The following is a 20,255-nucleotide window of genomic DNA, read 5'->3' on the forward strand; positions in this document are numbered from 1 at the left end:
CTATATATTCAGAGCGCATTGTCCATCAGATCCCGAACCGATGATGATGCAAGTATGGAGTGACTGAAGACATGTTGGCATGGAAAAAGAATGACTTGGTTTCACACAAAAGGGCATCTTCTTGTAATGACACTGGAGAACAAAACTGTCAACTTTCCCTTATTGAATAGCACCAATGTCTATTGAAAAGGCTTGAAGGCCAACATGAAATTATAAAACTTTATTAAAACTTGTCAGAGTGAAACAGTAGCGACAAAGCAATAATCACACAGCAGCCTCAGAAACCTCCGAAGACGCGTGACTCCAATTTCACTGGCACGCACACACGCCGTCGGTGTCGGTCACCGATTGAAAAGTGGTTTAATCGACGCGCGACAAAGCCGCTCCTACATCAAACCAGCTGCTTGCAGATAAAGATTGCATCAGGAAAATATTGATGAAATCCCAAGAAAATATATTAAAATTCCAATTTTGGATGGAAAGAGTAAAAATACAGTGGAGGCGACATTACAAAAAAAGAAGAAATAAAAAAACAAAATAACAGGTTTACCATTTTGGGAAAATTCTTACAAAAGACAAAACTTGTTGCATCATAAAAGCCAAATATCACTGCTGAACACACGCGCGCGCGCACACACACTCACTCACACACACACATAAAATGATATTGGGAAAGTGCACGTTTGTTCCTGCCCACTGAAACCTTTTTTGTTGCTTGCGATGTGGTAACCTTAAAATAATAACAATGCAGAAAATGCTGTCAAGTATGAAAGATCAAGTCAAGTTTTTTTGTTTTGTTTTTTTTATCTACAGATTCATTTTCATGTACACATTAACACCAGTAATACAGTATTTGACCTCTAAAATACAGTATACAGACATCTTTATTACTTCACTTTTTAAAGGAGGGTTCTGCAATTTTTAAAAAATCTTTTGAATCACAGGTTTGTTGCGGATTGTTCCCAGTTCATTTTCTTTTTTTTTAGTGTTGCCCACATTCAGAATTAATGGGTCTGAGTGATGACGGTTATGTTAAAATCAGAAAGGTATGAGCACGAACATAAAACACCAGCCTTCCTCTTAAAAAACCTTCTTTTTTTTTAAATGTATGTGTGAGTTTTGAGCTACAAACTGGTTTCCGATTTCTCGCTTAGATTCGGTGAAACAGTTCTTTAAATAAGCAATAAAAGTACAGAAGTTCCACAGGTTTAATAAGGCAAAGCTCCTCATTCTTGATTTCTTTGTTTTGCTTTTTTTTTTTTTTTTTAAATTCAATGGTCCATTATCGTAAATGTCACCATGGTAAAAGGCACCGACTTGCCTTCAGATTTTCTACATTTATCTAATCAGCTGTGACACTAAATGAAACACGTTCTTTGATATAAGGTGGAAAACTACACACAGACTGAAAGCTAGCAGCTCACTTCAGAACCTCAGACCAAGCCAGGCGAAGCCGAACAAAACGGCCCTTGAACACAGAGAAGTTGGACCTTAAATTTTGTTTAGCGGTTTTTTGGTCTGCTATTGTTTTCAGAGCCTAGAGTGCCAAACTCCAGATTAAGCCTCCGATGTATTAACATCACATTAAAGCCACATTAGAGCTAAACATTTGACTTTATAAAGAAATTTGGCGACTTCACCCACGAAAAGAAAACCTTAAAAACTTCCCTCAACTTTCTAATTTGAATCTCTCCCTGGAAGTTCTCCGTGCATATCGGGCGATGCTGGAGCTCAGCTGCAAGAGCCTGGATTAAATTGGCCTTTGCTATCTCTACTACTTTCCTAAGGTTACAAAAATGTCCCTGCAAAACTGTCAGACTGAGCAAGCTGGTTGTCATCTACAACCCAAAGAACAAACAATAGTTTTCAGCTCATGAGTCCACAGGATCCAGGCAAAATTCTACTGTAAAGCCTCCCTTTTGCACTTGCTGTGCCAGATTTGTATCCCTGAGGTGTTTTCCTCTTCAGCAAAACTAAATCCAGTCTGAAATGTGTTCAGTCTGACGCGCCAGTGAGAGGTGCATTAGCTGTTCTGGGGTGCACAAGGAGACCACATTGAAGGTGCGATCGGACAAATTTCAAATCACTTCCGGTTAGTTCTTCTCATGGGTGAAGTCACAAAAGTTTGTTGATGGTACTTTGTGAGATTTTTGTAAAGAAAATAAATACCCGGTGAGAAAAACTACACATTCACACAGAGACACCAACGTTCTCAAGATATTTCCTTAAAAAACAAAACCTTTAGATGAACCAAACGCTCATCTATACTGGCTATAGCTACATTTGTACAACACAAACAGTGCTGTCATTTATAGTCACACGTATTTATTTCTTTACAACATTTTAGCTGACAGATAAAGAGTAAAGAGAGTTAACTGCAAACATGGGTTAAAAGGAGAAGAGAAACAGAAGGTTGTCTGGGAATAACTTCAGAACATTCTTGGTCTCCCTCATTAACACCGGGTACTTATTTCCTCTTTAAGAGCAGCTCTTGTTGAGCGCCGGGAGGCTGTGAATGCTTTTACATGAGAGGCACAAAAACTGTGACAAAGCCTGAACATTCAGCATAGGCAGCGAAATAACTGCTGTGAGAATCCTTGGCTCGCGAAGCTTGTTTTCGTTTTGTTTCGAGCCCGCATGTAGACGTCACCTGCACTCCCAGCTGGCATGCACACCTAAACACAGACTATAGTTTCGAAGGTTGTTCTGGAAATTGGCGCTTTTTAAAAATAGATTAGTACTATCACAATCATACGAGCTATCTACCCCACCGACTCCTACTCACACCGAAGATGAAGAATCGGTTTCATCTTAACTACTCGGGTTCATGAAGTCTTTCTTTTCCCACACCAACAAGTAATTCAAGCATTTTTTTTAAGATGTTTTTTTGTTTCGTCATTGTCGACACTAAGTCTGCCAGCAAACATCGCGTGTGATGGAAAGTGGACGCCACTGTGCACCTGGTGGGCAATTGTGTCAGGACTGCCCGCTGTGGGCTGTGCTTGCTTGTGGCGCTTTTAATACTGATGTGGATTTGCTCTTTTTGACAGCAGCAGGCATGAGGGGTGGGGGAGGCAGGAGATAGGAAATCGAGGTGCGAGGACGTAAAGTGCAAGGGGAGAAGTTCCAGTGCACCTTCAAGATTAGACGGGTTTTTAAAAAAAAAACGGAAAAATCTGACACATGAGCATGCATGGTTCAGGAGGAAAGCAAAAGGATAGAAAAATGAGGGGAGGATTCCATTCTTCTCTTTCTGGGAGTAATTAAAATATCCTAAAAACATGAGTTTGATTGACGAGGGAGAGGTGGGTGCAGAAAAAAAAGGATGATGGGATTTCTCCCAGTCGACACGTGCGTCTACCTTTCAGGAGCAGAGAAAGTGTCAGGCCCCACAGTAGAAATCTCAGTGAACCTGGACTGCAGCAATCGAGCAGGTGGAAGTAAAGACAGAACAGTTTCTGAGAGGGAAGCATGTTGTCGTTACAGTACTTGAGTTGTTTCTCGCGTTCCCACGCCGTTTGGCATTTCCAATGAGTGTGTCTGAGGTTTTAACTTCGGGGCTGCTACTGTACACGTCCCCAAAGTCCTTCTCCCTCGTTGTCTGTTCTCGGAGCCTGGCTCAGGTTTCTGCATCAGTTGGTGAAGGGTGTTCACATGTTGTAGGCCACGTAGATGGGGTCCAGTTGGTCAGCCAGGAAGGAGTCTCGTAGATGCATCCTCTGCTTCTCTCCCCGGGAGTTGATGGGGATCACCCCCGGGTCCACGATGACCACCACTCCGACGATGAGGTGGTGCTCCTCCAGGACCACGTTGGTGACGAGTGGCACCAGGTCCAAGGCCTCCTGCTCCGAGCCGCTAAGCTCCGCCACCACCACCAGCAGGTTGGTCCATGTAAACACGGCACTGCGAAGCGAGAAGTGGGAAAAGTTCAGGTTTCTGCTACTGTTCGCTACGAGGATCAACAACGCCACGTTAAGTGCACATCTGCTGCTCCTTACCTCTCTGCGATGCTGCGGTGGGCGCGGGACACGGACGTCTCGATGTCGATGGGGTGATAACGCAGCCCCCTCAACTCCAGCGTTTCATCCAGGGATCCCACCACAAACAAGGCATCATGGCGATCTGTGGCGGGGACATAAAACTATTTGATTATTTACAGTTCCTACAATATAAAGTGTCTTGTTTTAAAGATCTGGCTACAACTGTGCAACCTGTAGATTAGGGTCCAATGTTGTGATGCATTTGTGATGAGAACTTTCAGTACAACCAAGCATTTACATTTTAAAGGGTTCAACACCAATTGCTCCTCCAAGTCATTATTACATTATTACAATGTCACCAAATATCAAATGTCCTCTCACCTCCACTTGCATCCAGCAGCTCTGTTCTCTTGATGAAACCCAAGTAACTGGTCCTGGCCCACAGAGTTTGGGGCTCCCCAAAGCTGAGCCTGGTGTTGAAGTGGTCTGCCTGCAGGCTCTCCTCCCCATAAATGGTGTAGTAGCCACTGGCATTGTGTGGGCTGTTCACCCAAATCTGCACAAAAAAAAAAAAAAGACTTTCTGAATTACTTTGGCTGCTAAATTTTGACAAGAAGAGAGAAATTTGACTAAAAATCAACATAAAATAAATCTTTTGACTGTCGCCCTATTTTACTCCATGCCAGTGAAATCGGACGGTTTGTGGCACGTGTTTGCGCACTCACCTCACCAAGATGCGAGTCCCCCAGTGGGCCTCTGGTCTCTGGGTTGACTATGATGACTCTCACTCCTGGTAGGATCTTCGAGGAGGAAATGAGAGGAGAATTTCACTTTAAGACTCCTTTAACCAACTCTTTTAGTGCTCTGGTTCTGTGGCCACAGTGAGCATCACATAAGTGAGTTTTACCAGTCAGTGATCAATACTTACAGTGCCCGACTCCATGAGTGGAAGACTCTGTGGCGCTCCTCTTTCCACTAGCCTCACCCTGAGGGACACAGAAAAGACAAGCCTGTCAGTCTTTCTGTTGTTGTCCACCAGCTGCACCACGTGACTAATGTGGTTGCCTTTGTGCTGCTTTATGAGAGTCTTCAGCCTTACCTGTCGTGACGCAGGGACTTCATGTCAACATAGACAGTGGAGGGGTCTGGTCCAGCAGTGCCCTAGTGACACGGGGGGGTAATACATTAAAAATAAAGTTTTTTAGCTTACAGAACATGAATAAGTTATTATCATAAGTTATTAACATTCAGTACATCTCCTTGTGCAGCTCAGATGACATGGTTTTTTATTTTTGTTGAGCAGAACCAAAAAAAAAAAGCCTGATTTGGGTCAAAATGTCCTCATAAGACTGCGTATTTGCGAAACCAACCTGAAGGCAGATGGCTAGGTTGACCCTCGAGCCAAAGGCGGTGCTGACGGCGCGAGGTGAAAGGCCGAGGTCTTTGAAGAGCTTGGAGAAGGACTGCGTGAGAGCGAGGCGAGGACGCTCCTCTGCTATCACCACACAGCTCCGCACGCACGACAGGTTGAGACCGCGCGCCTGCAGACACGAACGGCTAAAGGTCACTCACTTTTAACAGGTGTAGACGGTAGCTTGACGCAAACATGGACTCTGCATTACTGAACATTTTCATCCAAAGCAGAAGGAAAACCGAATGAGGACAGATAAAGGATAAAATGAAGATGAGCACAGACAGAGACAGATAGTGGTTTTGAAACAGATATGATACATGTAAGGCCCATAACACTGTAAACATACAATCTACTTAATTAGCATGCTAGCCCGCTGGCAGGTGATCTGTCTGAATGAATAGGTGAATCATTTTTTAAGCCTGAGACAGGTGTTTATTACTCTGCTTCACAGCAGTAATATTTTCTGTCATAAAGTAATTTATCACTGTGTTGTTTGTCAGAGTAACAACAGAAATGACAGCACGGTAATCTGAGAGGAGGAACCACATCTGGGAGATTATGTGAGTGTGTTTGTGACCTTCAGCATCTCCGTCTGGGTGCCCAGGCCTTTGGTGCAGAGCTCCATGACAGAATACGAGCAAAAGGTGTCTCTGATCTTGTACTGACTGAGCGTGCTCAGCCACACGGGCAGCGAGCTCTCCAGCTCCAGGGGAGGGATGAGGATGGACTGGTGACCTGAGTAAACACTGGAAACGAGAGAAAACTGTCAGCAACAGCAAAGCTGTGTGTTACAAGAATAATGGCATTCTGTCTTTATGTTTGTGTTGGAATTACCTGGAGAGGCACCACAGGACGAAGCCCAGGCCACAGTATGGGTCCAGGCAGATGGCTACTTGGCGTGAGGAGTAGAGCTCACACTGCAGTTTAATGGAGCGGCACAGAGTGCTGACCGCAGCGTGAGACATCTGAAGAAGCAGAGAAACTTTTAAGAAATCCACCAGACTCACTCCAGTAAACTTCACCTCATTAGTATGATTTTAATACCTCAATATGTATCAATAAAGACGTAGTTTGATGACCATTAGAACAGGTAGCATGTTAGAGTTAAAAATGTGTATTCTTCTTTCAGCTGCTCGTTCTAGGGGTCACCACAGCAGAACAGCTTTCTCCATCTCACCCTATTCTCTAGCATCCTCCCCTCTCATATGCAGGGGCTTGCAAAAGTATTCGTCCCCCTTGAACTTTTCCACATTTTGTCACATTACAGCCACAAACATGAATAAATTTTATTGGAATTCCAGGTGAAAGACCAACACAAAGTGCACACGTGAGAAGTGGAACGAAAATCATACAGGATTCCAAACAGTTTTTACAAATAAATAGCTGCAAAGTGGGGTGTGCGTAATTATTCAGTGTCATCTCCACCCACTCTACCCTGCCTGCACTCTCATCTTCACCGCTCTTTCTTGCTTTGCATGGTTTACCCTCAGGTATTTAAACTCATATACCTTCAATATCTCCACTCCTCTGTTGTATATCAAATCTGATCTAAATTAACCATTTCTTACATGTCTTTTAACCTCATAAAATCAACAGGCTCGTACTAAAGATTTGGCAAATCGCACAAGTTTTTCTTTTCATTTCTACGATACAGTGAAAAACAATCATAAGAAATTTCAACAACTTTTATTGGCAAATAAATCAGATTTATGCAAACAGTGTTTCGAGGTCCTTCTTCTAATAAGTTCTGCTGTTCTCTGTGGCAAGTTGGACATCAGCTTCTGGGCCAATTCCCGCTTTAGCAATGCTCAAAGCTGACTGCAGTTTGTGGGCTTCTGCCTGACCACACTAAAAGCTTCCTCAAAGAATAACTTCTTCCTCCACCAAAGGAGCACTTTAATGCTTTGTGCATTTTCCAGCATGATGGATGTCTCCAGCACCACGTCTCAAGGCAAAAGTGATAACTTAGTGGCTCTGAGATCATCAAATTAACATTTCAGAGCCACAGCCAGGAAATTCCTCAGATGTTAATGCGATCAAGAATCTATGGTCAGCCCTAAAAAAGTGCGTGAATAAGCAGAAGCCCACAAACAACCTCAATACCAATGAGGCAGGAGTGAATCAGCTTAGGAGACGGACAGTCAGCATCCCAAAATGTCAGCACACTGTAAATACTGACTGTAGGCATAAATTTGATTTATTAACCAATAAAAAAATTTGAATGTCATTTTAACTGCACAAATGTCCTTCACTATATCATAAAAACAAACAAAGTATGTTAAATAGACAATTTGTGCAACTACCAAATATTTTTGGCCATGTCTGTGTAAATATGAAAATATTTAATCTCTGTGTCATAATTCTGTTGTCAATACACTGAACTAGACCAGCTGGGTGAAGGTCAAACATCCAAGAGAAGACACAGAAGCAGAAAATTAAACATTTTCTGGCTAAAGAAATTCATATATAAAAAAAAAAATGAAATCACAGTCATTTCTGTTTGTTTGTTATTATTATTTTTGGAGTATGTACAGGATTTGTGGGAGTAATCTACCTTGACTCCAGTCAGCATGCCTGTGGTGGACACACTGAAGTCCAGATAGGCTAGCATCTCAGCTGTAGGAGGTTTGTAGATGTGTGGAGGCCGCTTTCTTGGAAGATCATCTGTAAAGCGAGCGAAGTGAATTTATGTTATGTCTTTATTGGACAAAATACTTCTTGCTAATACATCTTGCTCTTAATGCTACAGTCTGATAATAGTCTGGTTGAAAGGGAAGGTGATATCATTTCACGTGTAATTTTATCCTTTCAATGCACATATTAAAAATCCATACTTGTACTTTTAACTCACTGCAACACTCTTATCTTCAGAAATGAGAGCTTAAAATAACTGAAACGTACTGTACATGTCTGAAGTTAGTCAAAGCACAAACAGTGTCTATTTCAAGCCAAACCTGCTAGCATCTAAAGACGTGCACAAACGCAGCGACACCCAGCTGCTGCACGTTACTCTAAAGGCTTTCCTAATTCAGTCACCTGTATCAATGATCGTGGGCCACGTTTTGACATTGACGCTGGCAGCCGCCTCCCTGGACCTGAGGATCCTCATGAGAGGCTGAGTGGTGAGGATGCAGGCTGCTTTGCTCACCTGTGGCACACAACACAGAGCACAGACGCGGTCGTTTAGAGCCACAGATTAATGTGAAGCATTCAGTTATTGATATTTCATTGATCTCCAAAGTAAAGCCCAATTTCATTTGCTTTGCTTCAGGGAAATCAGTTATAGTGGCCAACAGAAGTATTCATTTCATTAGTGAAGGGCACTTCCGTTGATGTGATAGTTTATTAAAGTGGCGGCTAAAAAAGCTTCATATTTGTTTTAAGGTCAGCGATGCATATTTCAGTACATGAAAGTGATCCGGTATGGACAGTGCAATGTCATAACTGTGCTTTTGTCTCCGTTGCTGTTTGTCTGTCTATTCAAACAGCTCGATTTTCAGGGAAATTGGGGATAAGGAACCCTAGCTGTGATTGTGGATCACTTAAAAACAAAAACAAAGAAAAATGATGTATTTGCATTAGAGAAGACTCACAGAACTGTGTTCTCTACTAGTTTTGGATAAATCATTACAAAATTAAGTGAAAAAAATACTACTATAATACTACTCAATGTACTCAAATAATTCCACATACATTACTCCATTATACTGTGGAAATACTCGAGTAAAAAAAAAAGAAAAGCTGTGGTGAAGTGCACTCACGTCAATGATCATGCGGACAGTGGGGAGAGTAGCAGCCAGATTCTGTGGGTGGGGCGGCCTCACAGTCACAGGGATGACCCCCGCGTAGAGACAGCCATAGAAGGCGGCTATGAGGTCGATACCTGCAGGAGGAGGAGACGGGAACCTGGTTGAACTACGACGCCGTTAAAATACTACATTAAACAACAGCACTTTTACATATTATTTGATATGAAAAACTAGGAAGAGTTGAAACGTATAATAACAGCGTGCATACCCGGGGGATAAAGCAGCACCACGTTGTCTCCTGTGTTGAGGCCTCCTCTCTCCATCAGGGTAGCTGTGATTTTCTCTGCTCTCTTGTGCAGCTGAGCACAAGTTGCTGTGCACACTGCTACCCCCTAGAGCAAAAACAGTGCTGGTACAGATGATCTCATACAACAAAATGGATCACCATTTACAGAGTGGCACCATTTCCGAGGTAAAAGAAAGGTAATGGTGCACGCCACGTATGCGCACGTTTCTTATGTTTACTGTATGCTCATGTTTAGCCTACCTTAGCATTGAGCAGCACGTATAAAACATGGTCAGGGTCCATTTGGGCTCTCCACTGCAGAGCTTCAGACAAGAACTGGTGCTGAAAAGGCAAAGAAAGGAATCGCTCATTACATACGCATCACAGATGGATGATTAAACACACAAACAATGTTTTAATGCACAGATATAATTACACAAAGCGGCACTGTTGGCAAATAATAACTTATTTGAAAGTGATTAAAGAGAAAAATATTTTAAAGGCTGTCTTCAAAATAACAAATAAATATATAATCAGTCCTCTCTGTGACAGATTTGTTCATTTTAAACAGAAAACACTTTAAAGTACGTCAAGGACACAGTGTGACGCAACAGGAGCACAGAGGTGTCCAGAGTATTTGGGTTTTTTAAGTTGTGAAAGGTCATGCTGGGACCATCTGCACCAGGAAGGAGGCAAACTGGAGCCACAGGCTCACAATCTCTGGGCCTTTAAAACAAAGGGGTCATGACAACTTTGATTAAAAACAAAAAGTTTCTGCTAGTCCCTCAGAATGCTGTTTCTTAAATAAAGGCACTTCACAAGATTTACGCAGTTACATAAATGAGTATTAATAGAACTATTAATATATTAATGTCATTAGCATCTCAATCTGTGGTGTCAAAAAGCCGAGGAAGCAGTGCACCAGACACACAAGGACAGGACCTGAAAGTAAAGAATCCCTTTACAAGACAGAAGCCAGGTGACCACTAGGAAGCACGTAAAAAAACAAACATTAAAAAAAAAAAGTAAAGATAACACCAGCTAGACGTACAGAGATATTCAGCAGTATCGCACCGTCAGACACTGGAAAAGTAATCGTTTGTGCGTCGTGCTCTGGTCAACAATGAGTGAGGAGTCACATCATGCAGACCAGCTGCCCTGGCAACTCATAAAGCCATGCTGCACGTGGGAGCATCACAGTGAACACAGGAAGCAGAGGTGCACGTCAAAATACTTCTAATATTCTAATTCGTACTAATGCGCAGGATATACGTATAGTGCATCACAGTATATTATTAGAACATCTTCTGCAGTTATATATGCTAAGTGACAGATCATAATTGCTTAAGCCTTGCACTTGCACATTTTGTAAAAGATAAGAAACTTCTTCTCACTCAGAGGAGATCAATGTCTTTTAATTCATTGCTGACTTTTTGGTCTGGCAAAGCTGCAGCAGGCTGCTGGCCAACTCCAGGCTTAAAATAAGATGGCGACGTGGGACTATTAAATAAGGCCCGGATGAATGTAGGATGTGACCTCATTTGTAATGTGCTGCTGTATATTAGTTTTAATGTGTGGACCTCTGCTGGACAAGGACGCTAGCCTGCACGGTCATCTCGCCGGGCTAAGCTGTACCTGGTGGCCGTCAGGTTATCACAGCTGACTGACAGAAGCAGCATGAGCAAAGAGGCGGGTGGGGGGGATGCAGGGGGGAGGGGAGGCCAGACTAGAGCCTTACCATCATGGTGGGCCACATACAGAGCTAAAGCCCAACCCAAGCAAAGTAAAGGCAGAACAACAACAGAGATTTAGGATAAGGCATGAGCAGTCATACTGCCTGACAGACGCAGGCTCATCTCATTAAACCTGCATTCATGGCATGTTTACACATCAGTTTACCTTACCAGCTTAATTTGAACAGGTTTGTATGACATTAAAATGATTAAAGAATTTGATCAATTTCCAGTTACTGCATGAAATAAGCATTTGTTTTATCCAAAATCCAAACAAGTTCCAGCTTATAATAATGTCAATACAGCAATCTGAACAAAACACTTGCTCATTAATCTTCTGCCCTCTATAAAGCAACCACTGCAGTTTTGCTATAGCGTGCAAATCTTTTATTAATGGTCTCACTGTGCAGGTGTTGTACACATCATAGACACTGACTCCTTTAGATATTAAGGCAATTCAAATTCCTACAAACTAAACTGCTGAAAAACTGTGCTGCACTCTGCTAAATCCACTACTAGACCTCATATATATGAAATCAGTGGAGTTTGGTCTGTGTGGCAGTACCTTTCGAATGAGATCCTGGTCCTCCACCACGCCCAGCTCTCTCCCTATAGCCTGGGCGATCCGTTTCCCTGCCACCAAGTTGCCAACCAGCATAGAAGCTGGACCAACGTCCACTGAGAAGATCAGAAACAATCAAGAGTCGGTTACACAACGACAAACTTTCAACTGCCAGCTGATGGCACATCCTCATTATTTCTAGCTCCCTCTTCATGCTGCAGCTTTATATTGTGTACAAGCATGATTCCATAATGTCTAAGACAACCCACCTGGCTGTTTCTGCCGGGGCTTGGGCAGGTTTGTAACACAGGTGTGTGGGCACATGAGGATATTACAGGGGTGAAGGTTTCCCTCCAAAAAGTTCTGCTTGGTTTCACAGATGTGGATGCCTCCCAGAGGCGTCTTTGGGAGGGTGTTGGCTGGGACGAGCGCGAGACAGTACAGGCCAACCTGGTGGATGCTGTCAATGGCCTAAAGATGGAACATGCATCAAGTACACGTTAATACAGAATAACATAATATTAATCAAGATGATATGAGCAGATGTGTGATTCACCTGCAGCACTCGACTCATCCACTGGAAGCTGTCTTCTTCACTGGCATCGGGCCTCTGCTCTGCCACAATCACTATCCTCTCATCATAAAACACCGTCACAGAAAACACTGCGATCCTGCACAGATGCCAACAGAGGAGTGAGTGCAAACACACAGCTAGACAAAGAAACCAGCAGAAGCTGCAGGATGCTGAAGGGATTTTTACTAATTACCAATTAAATATCACTAAATGATCCCTGCTCACATGTGTGCGTCGCTTGAACATTCTTACTCAGTGTGCATTATGAAGTAATGTAATGCATGAACACACACGCTGGGAGCACAGTGAAACCTCACTGTGGTTCACAGCGGCCTGTCAGTGTCTCACCTCCCCCTGTAAACTGTTTTGACAGGCTCCACTGCTAGCGCCGTGGCCACCAGGTCGTCTGCATTGTGCCGTCGCCCGCTCACCATCAGGAGCCCCTCAATCTTTCCCACAACAAATACCAGACTCCCCTGTGGAGCAGACATATTTAACTCAGCACAGACATCCCAATTGCAGAGTACTGGAACTACTGTAATTGTGCATGAGCGACCTACCGGTCCCACGAATCCAAGCAGGCCAGTTCGAGTGAAGGGAATTTCTCCAACGGGCGCTCCGGCTTGATTTACTGGAATCACCTAGAAATTAGCACAGATGAGAGAGACTAGTGTCATAAATACAGCACAGATTGCATTTCAAGGGTAAATATACTGCATAGCCCAAATACTGCAGTTGTAGTAGTACAACATAGTATAAGCCAAAAAGAATATTAAGAAAAATAATGGGACAATATTTAAACTCCATGAAGTCTATAAAGCATTTTATTAGTAAATAAGGAAATAGAAATAAAGCAATTATTCAGCGACGTCTGTGGCTCCATCTAGTGGGTAATTTAAAACTAGTACTCCTTTTCCATGAGTCCATATTTTAAATACACAAGGTCAAACAAGAAGGGACGGAGCTCATTATAGCAGAGAGGGGACGTACGGAGACTGATGTAAACTTCATATCATGTCTCATTCCACTAATTCAAAAGCCACAGCATGTTGTACCTTTTTAATGCCATCAACATTTACCATTTTAAAAGTAAATGTTGGTACAAAGCTGTAATTTGTGTGACAACATTAAACCTGTGACAGACCTCAAATGTGTTTTTGGTGACACCCGGTAGGCCGTAGTACATGGTGCCTCCAGCACGTGAGTTGATCACGATCTCTCCTATCTCGTCCGTCTTGCACAGCTGAGGAGATCCCTCTGGCTTCACAATGCACATCAGAGCTGAAACGAACAAAAACAGGTCAAAACATTAGAATTATGTAGACTTGAGCTTCTGTATTCTAAAAAAAAGGCCATACAGTCAGAATGTACAGTAAAGATGTGACAGCTGCTGCACTTCTGCACTGCCAATTACACCTAACAGTTGTGGCTAACCTCCAGGCATAATGTGACCCACATCCTGTACAGTCAGAGCAGAGTTCTTGTCTTCTGTGTTCACCCGGATCACTCCGTGGCTCAGCCCGCCCATGGACAGGATGGCCCTGGCTGGCAGCGGAGCACCTCGCGCACCTGGCCTGTACAAGGTAAAAAAAATGTACATGCTTTTAACTTTTTATTCTGAAAAGTGTATTTTTCCATTTTCATGACCCATACTATTTGCGAGTAATTGCTGCATCCCTATGAATATTTACAGATTTCATGCATTTTCAATAAAGGACGTCTCGGTTAAATTTAACTGTATAAATTTTGTTCTTACAGAGATGAACAAATTTATCCCTGTATGTGTGAAAAGCACATGTCTCTCTGTTTATCTCTTCGCTCGTGTGCTTCACGTTGTACCTGCGGATGGCCACAGTCAGGGCCTCGGGAGAGGTGGCACACGGACAGATGACCTCAGGCTTCAGACCATGAGACTGGAACACATTCAGGAAAGCATCACACGAGGACACAGACCCTGAAGGTAAACAAAGGGTGAAAACATTAACAAAAGTAGGTAAAAGCAGCTTAAACCCACAGCACAACATTTTAAAATGCCCATGTATAGGGACTGTTTATTACATGAGTTACTCACATGGGTTGGCTCCATCAGCTACTATAAGCATGCGTATTGAAGACAAGTTGATGTCTTTCTGTTCTTTATGGGCCATCATGGCCCAATGGAGGTCACGGCACTTCACCAAGGCCACACGTGCTATGAGAGGGTAAGAAAAAGCCCTTAAGCATCATTTCTCTACCGTTTTCTTATTAAAACTTTTTTCTAACATTATTATTATCCTAGCAGTCGGTAAAATACTGTCTTATTAATATTGTTTGCTTATTAACTAAGCAAACATAGTAAAATTATAAGAATATGGAGTATAAAAGAAAGAACATTTGGCTCAACCTTTGTGAATGTGAACCCTTTGCACCCAGGACATGGGACAGGCCTTCATGACAGCATATGGCACAGTAATGGTGTGAATTCTGTTCATGACACTCTGCAGGGAAGGAAAAAATATATAAAAACCAACAGTGTCAATAACATACTGTACCACACACCAAATAAAGGGCATCTAGTCAGCAGCAGAAACATCCAGTCTCACCGTTAAGACGCCATGCCACAAGCCCATATCTTTCTTACAGTCCAACACATTGACCAGTGTCTCCCCTAAGATAGAAAACACATGAGCAAATGAGTGCGTTCACCAGCTTCAAGTCCACAAAGTTACATGCAGTGTTTTATAGTCTCTGACCTTCACAGTAGTTACAGGCTTGTGTCAAAGCTTGACAGTGAGTCAGCATGGCGATCTTGGACACAGCGACTCCCATCACCGTTCCCTCCTTACTCGCTTTGTACTTCAGCGAGAAACAAACACACAGACAAACACACAGATGTCAACAACATGTCAAAATTAATATCAGAGTCAAATAATAGTGTGCGAGTTAAGAAGATACATAATTGAATATATAACAGTTTACTAAAGATAAACTGAATCTAAATTAGAATGCAGAAATTAGAAATGCATTGAACTGCCTACCTCTATGTAGGCAGTGTCTGTGTTGGCAGTGGGAATGTGAGGCTGCCAGTCTTTGGATGGTTTGGTCAGGTACTTAGTGTCGGTCACTACCCATTTCATCCTTGGCCAACCTGCAACACGCAGACACAAAGAACATGGAGCACACAAAAACTATTACAGCTGTCACTAGGAAAAAAGCTGCACTAATTACACTAATATTGCAATAAAATGACAGCATCCAGAGATGATTCCTGATGAGCCAGCAGCATTAGCAGAGGCAGTTTAGTCTTGCTGACCTTTGAACTGGATGATCTCTCCATTTTGTGTCTTGGGCAGCCCTTTGAGACACACCTCACTGGTCAACGCCAAACTCACACCACAGCTGCCCAACAGGAAGCCAATCTGCTGGCTCCCTGCATCCTATGAAAAGAGGCTTCGGTCAGGAAACTTCAACTCACAAGGACAGGCAAGCAGACAAAACTGTGACAACTAAAAGAAATAATAATAATAATATAGTGGTGAGGCTCTCATTATCATAAACCATGCATTTGGTCCTAAACATGTGGAGCATTTTTCAGAAATCCCACAGAAGAACTGCTATGAATATATGAAGGTATATTTACCTGTCGGGACAGCGGCACCTCAATAGGCACAGGGATGACTTCAGCTAACAGACAGCCATAAAAGGCCACCCAGAACATGCCAGGATCACTGTTTGGATACACCAACGCCACCTAAGAAGCAGAGGAAATGATTTTCCTCGTCGTGCTACTTTACAATTTACTTAGGAAGAAATGACTGACAAACTCTTACTCGATCTCCAGGTTGAAGGACAGGCTCAGTCTTTGTGCCCAGCTTATTCAGAAGGGTATAGGCCAGTTTCAGACTGCGACTCCACAGTTTACCTATACAGGTTAAAAAAGAAAAAAAGAAAAGAAAAAAAGAAAAGAAAAATGTCATCTTGTTTTCCACAGGCCAGATTTCTTGCTGTTAAATTGCTGTGTATTATTGTTGCATAACTGTTCCATGATCGCTTAACTTCCCAACCCACTATGGGTCCACACTGGAGGCAATGTAATGTGGGAGTTGTTCTACTCGGGCCAACAAATATTTCTTCCTTTGATCCAGCTCATATGCAAAAAATATACCTGACATTTATAGAGTGGACACAACAATACAGACACCCATATTTGTGCTCAAAATCGACTTTAATATTCCTACGAGGCAACGTGTCGCTCACCATATGTGAGTGTGTAGAGTGGTTTGCCAGTGATGTCCAGGGCAGTGAGGGCAGGGCTCTTGGCCTGAGTGGCCCCCCAGCGGGCAAGGGCAGCCTGCAGGGCAGGAGGCCAGTTACTGACCACCCCAAGGGGCTCCCCCTTCACTGGGATGATTTGACGTCCCTCAGGCTTCGGGGTGTTGGGGTCCGGTTGGGGAACTAGGCATGAGAATTGGCAAGCAAGAAACTGTGAGTACTGTAACGCTGTAACACTGTGGTGTCACAACACTCTGGGTGACTTCCTAAAGAAGTGAAAACCCTTTTCAAAACAACCAAGAGGATTTCTGTGCTGCAGTACACACAACGGTGAAAATCAAGCATGACATATTGTGTTATGTGCCACACCTTCTACGATTTCCTCAGAGTCATCGAGGAAGAATTCGCTGAGCGGCGGTCTTTTGGGTCGTTTGAGTGTGTTCAACAGCTGCTGGATCTTAGTGGACACCCTGCTGCTGACAGGCACGCCTGGACAAACACCGAGAGCAGCCGCCGTCACCAACATATGCAAACAAACAATGACACGCAGACACCCACACATGCAAGTTTATTCAAACATGAATCTCTGCTTTAACACACACGCTCTCTCGCTCACACAGGCAGTAACCTACGCACTAGCACAGTCAGGAACAGAATCAGCAGCAGGAAAAATTTGAAAGGGAAATTTGCACACAAGGAGACACAGAGTGGACAATTCTTTCAGGAAAATACTATAAAGGAAGATTTCTACTTCTACACCTACAGCATGAGACAAACGTAAAGAGAGGTAGATATCAGGATGGAAAGCAAGCTACTTGGGGCCTCTTCGGCATCCCTCCCCTTCCCCAGGTTCGATGTATATTACCTTTTCTTTTTCCTTTTTTAAATCAAAGTCAAGACAGGGACAGGATTAATGGACCCAAAAGAAAGAACACAAAATATCGGTCGTTAGCAGCATTCACCACACAGTGACATGAGGATGATGTTGAAGGTGATCGAGGATGAACATGGGTAGATTGTATGTTGATTGGAACACATTCAATCACTTTTCTCACTGCAATGCTTTGAACCACACAGTCAATGCAAAACAGTAAAACATCGTCCGATGTCATGATTAGAATACCAAAATGACTGAACTGCTTGAAATGAGGAAGGAACCAAAAGACAGTCACCCAGATTCCAAATATTTCAGAAAATGAAGAATACTTTAGAGGTTTTTCTCCCCACAAAAAACTTTATACATATTTGTACCACAGCCAGACGTTAACAGACATTCTGGCTTAAGTGAGTGTACCGTCAGCAGTATCCAGCATGCTGGAGCGGCTCTGTCCACGGCTCATGCCCCTGACTGCTGGGGGAAGATCCACCCTGGACCCTCTGTCTTGAGAAGCAGAGGACGTCACATCTGGGGGGACACTGTTTTCTGTTAGGGCGGAGAAAAATAGCATCATTAATGGCAGTGACACTATCCCTGAGATTTATGGATCAACGCTGGGAGTTCTCCACCAGGACAGTTTACCAATGCGTGTGTGGGCTAGCACGTCAGCTAACAAGGAAGCAGCAGGCTGAGGCTGGGGCTGGGGCTGACTCTTGGGCTCTCCATGGGAGAGGGTGGAGGAAGCAGATGAGGATGTGGAAGAGCTTTGGACGGAGCGGTTGATCCAGTAGTCGGGGCTCTGCAGGGTCTGAGCTAGTGCTGCACTGAGTGCTGCCTTTCTGCGCAGTGAGCCTTCATCCTCTGATGCAGAAGATGTGTCTAAGAGTAAGAGAAAACGTGAAAGAAATTATAATTCAATAACTTTTAATGTTTTGGTGAGGGTATTTTTTAGGAGCTACAATCACCAGCAACCATCTGATCTCAGAGTGGGTGGAACCAAGCTTACCTGGAGGTGTGCAGGTATCTATGGGAGACTGGACAAAGGCTGAGCGCCTCTTGGTTGGCATGGGAAGAGCCATTTTCTCCTCTTTATGTTTGGCCAGTGCTGCCTGGACAGCTTCTGTATGGATGTCTACATAAATATAGAATAGAGAATAACCCGAGTGAGAAAAACAACAAGGACAAAACCTGTGAACTTCAGGTTAGTGATCATGATCAATTCTCTGGACAATGGAAAAATCCAACTAACTCAGTGAAGATATCCAAGGAGAATTATAGATTTACAGAGGTTGATAAGGTCTCTTGGAGAAATTTCTGTCACCCTCAGATGATAAGGATGTTTAGGAACAACCCAGGAACCACCGAGGCTCGCGCCTGCCATGAAGTGGAAATTGCTGGAACACTAGGTTATGCCATTAGCGCGCCAACGTTAAACCCTGTTGAAGATTTGTGAGGATATAGCTCCCAAATAAATGAAATTCTATAATTGTTTTAACAATTAAAGTTAAAACAATGACTTGAATTGTTTGCATTCATTCCACTTTTGTTGTACCTTCATTCCAAATCAAAGAAACTATTTAAAGGTAAACTCCGTGATGTAAACTTTTGACCCCAACTGTACCTGTGTGCTTTTGTAGTGAATTTTGTGCTGCATACCTGATCTGTAGCGCTCGTCCCTGGCGCCTCCGCTGCGGTGTGAACGATGGTGTCTGGAGGCTGAAGAGGTGGAGGGGCCCGGGGCCTCAGGACTGGGGCTAGGGTCGGCACTGCGGCTCGGGGAAAGCTGCACATCTGGTAGAGGCAGATCCACATCTACAGAACAGAGCCCAGCATGTGAAAAGTCAATAAAAGTCTATATTTAGGGGACCATTAATAAAAGCAAAACAAACAATCTAACATGAGATCCAGGAAATTCAGACAAACAGAGCACACTCTTGCTTTATATAATGCTATTACAGCATCGTGTAGGCATAAATATTATATGACCTTCTCTGAAGCTCTCCAAATTTAGCCTCATACAGAGCCTGTGAACAGTGAAATAAGGACATGTACTTGACTGATGCAAGTTATACTGCTAACAGAGTACATGAAACTGGGTTACATTTATATTTTTAGTCAACTGTCTTTTCGTCCCGGAGGGAACTGGGTAACTGAGTCCCTGAGGAGATGATGGTTTTGAGGGATAACAGGACGAGTGAAGGAGCACACGGTCACCCCTGGAGATTCAAAGCTTTCTGGTATATGCTCTGACATTCAAAGCAAGCTGCCAGCAAAAGTCAAACGAAAGCAAAAATCACTAAAAACAATGAGACTTTCATTCAAGTATTAAAAAAGTTTTTTCCAAATGAAATCTAGATTAATATATGATCTTTGCGTGTAATCACATAAATGTTTTGGCAGCACAAGTCAAAACAAAGGTTAAACTAGAGGAAAGGGAAGTGTAGTGGTGCTCTCTTTTTTTTCTTTCTTTTTTTTTAAAATAGCTTAAAGTGACACATCGAGAACGATGTTTTTTTCATGCCGCTGCTAGCATGGTGCAATACTTTCCAAAGGAAACACCACACCCTTGCTTGAGGAAACTGACAGACAAATCAGTTTGTCTGTCACATAGTAACACAGAGAAGCTTTAGTACTTCCCCACAGCTGTAAACTGAAACCAGTTTCAGAATGTTTCACATTTACTGGGTACGCACTAAATACAGCAGAAAGTCTGACAGAAACTGGGTTTGTTCATCCGTGGCTTACCTGTGGTGATGCAGTTATTAAAGATATTTGTGCATCACTGGTTACCTTATGTGCAATTCTCATTTTGGCCACTAGAGTGCCACA

At 43.1% G+C, this 20,255-nt stretch overlaps 1 protein-coding gene across 2 annotated transcripts in view; it reads right to left on the bottom strand.

The window, feature by feature from the left end:
* Nucleotides 1–205: 205 nt before the first annotated feature.
* dip2ba (disco-interacting protein 2 homolog Ba) overlaps nucleotides 206–20,255 on the bottom strand; it is a 45,597-nt gene continuing 25,547 nt past the window's right edge. The window contains exons 3-39 of one of the 2 annotated variants that reach the window (XM_005732646.1): nucleotides 19,083–19,238; nucleotides 18,433–18,558; nucleotides 18,069–18,305; nucleotides 17,844–17,972; nucleotides 17,415–17,426; nucleotides 16,919–17,038; nucleotides 16,535–16,732; nucleotides 16,108–16,199; nucleotides 15,918–16,028; nucleotides 15,591–15,714; nucleotides 15,316–15,425; nucleotides 15,031–15,133; nucleotides 14,881–14,945; nucleotides 14,682–14,775; nucleotides 14,370–14,489; nucleotides 14,138–14,252; nucleotides 13,733–13,872; nucleotides 13,443–13,579; nucleotides 12,859–12,939; nucleotides 12,647–12,774; nucleotides 12,281–12,395; nucleotides 11,994–12,195; nucleotides 11,728–11,840; nucleotides 9,691–9,771; nucleotides 9,412–9,535; nucleotides 9,156–9,277; nucleotides 8,431–8,542; nucleotides 7,949–8,058; nucleotides 6,229–6,359; nucleotides 5,972–6,140; nucleotides 5,351–5,521; nucleotides 5,080–5,141; nucleotides 4,909–4,966; nucleotides 4,706–4,780; nucleotides 4,362–4,536; nucleotides 3,999–4,122; nucleotides 206–3,903 (exon numbers count right to left, since the gene is read on the bottom strand). In XM_005732646.1, coding sequence (XP_005732703.1) covers nucleotides 3,651–3,903; nucleotides 3,999–4,122; nucleotides 4,362–4,536; nucleotides 4,706–4,780; nucleotides 4,909–4,966; nucleotides 5,080–5,141; nucleotides 5,351–5,521; nucleotides 5,972–6,140; nucleotides 6,229–6,359; nucleotides 7,949–8,058; nucleotides 8,431–8,542; nucleotides 9,156–9,277; nucleotides 9,412–9,535; nucleotides 9,691–9,771; nucleotides 11,728–11,840; nucleotides 11,994–12,195; nucleotides 12,281–12,395; nucleotides 12,647–12,774; nucleotides 12,859–12,939; nucleotides 13,443–13,579; nucleotides 13,733–13,872; nucleotides 14,138–14,252; nucleotides 14,370–14,489; nucleotides 14,682–14,775; nucleotides 14,881–14,945; nucleotides 15,031–15,133; nucleotides 15,316–15,425; nucleotides 15,591–15,714; nucleotides 15,918–16,028; nucleotides 16,108–16,199; nucleotides 16,535–16,732; nucleotides 16,919–17,038; nucleotides 17,415–17,426; nucleotides 17,844–17,972; nucleotides 18,069–18,305; nucleotides 18,433–18,558; nucleotides 19,083–19,238 — 4,595 coding nt within the window. In that variant the 3' untranslated portion in view covers nucleotides 206–3,650. The remainder of the gene's footprint in view (nucleotides 3,904–3,998; nucleotides 4,123–4,361; nucleotides 4,537–4,705; nucleotides 4,781–4,908; nucleotides 4,967–5,079; nucleotides 5,142–5,350; nucleotides 5,522–5,971; nucleotides 6,141–6,228; nucleotides 6,360–7,948; nucleotides 8,059–8,430; nucleotides 8,543–9,155; nucleotides 9,278–9,411; nucleotides 9,536–9,690; nucleotides 9,772–11,727; nucleotides 11,841–11,993; nucleotides 12,196–12,280; nucleotides 12,396–12,646; nucleotides 12,775–12,858; nucleotides 12,940–13,442; nucleotides 13,580–13,732; nucleotides 13,873–14,137; nucleotides 14,253–14,369; nucleotides 14,490–14,681; nucleotides 14,776–14,880; nucleotides 14,946–15,030; nucleotides 15,134–15,315; nucleotides 15,426–15,590; nucleotides 15,715–15,917; nucleotides 16,029–16,107; nucleotides 16,200–16,534; nucleotides 16,733–16,918; nucleotides 17,039–17,414; nucleotides 17,427–17,843; nucleotides 17,973–18,068; nucleotides 18,306–18,432; nucleotides 18,559–19,082; nucleotides 19,239–20,255) is intronic. The other variant, XM_005732647.1, reaches the window with a different exon arrangement.

Source organism: Pundamilia nyererei, unplaced genomic scaffold (genome assembly GCF_000239375.1).
Source record: "Pundamilia nyererei isolate P.nyererei 1_Seehausen unplaced genomic scaffold, PunNye1.0 scaffold00047, whole genome shotgun sequence".
Taxonomy (NCBI): domain Eukaryota; kingdom Metazoa; phylum Chordata; class Actinopteri; order Cichliformes; family Cichlidae; genus Pundamilia; species Pundamilia nyererei.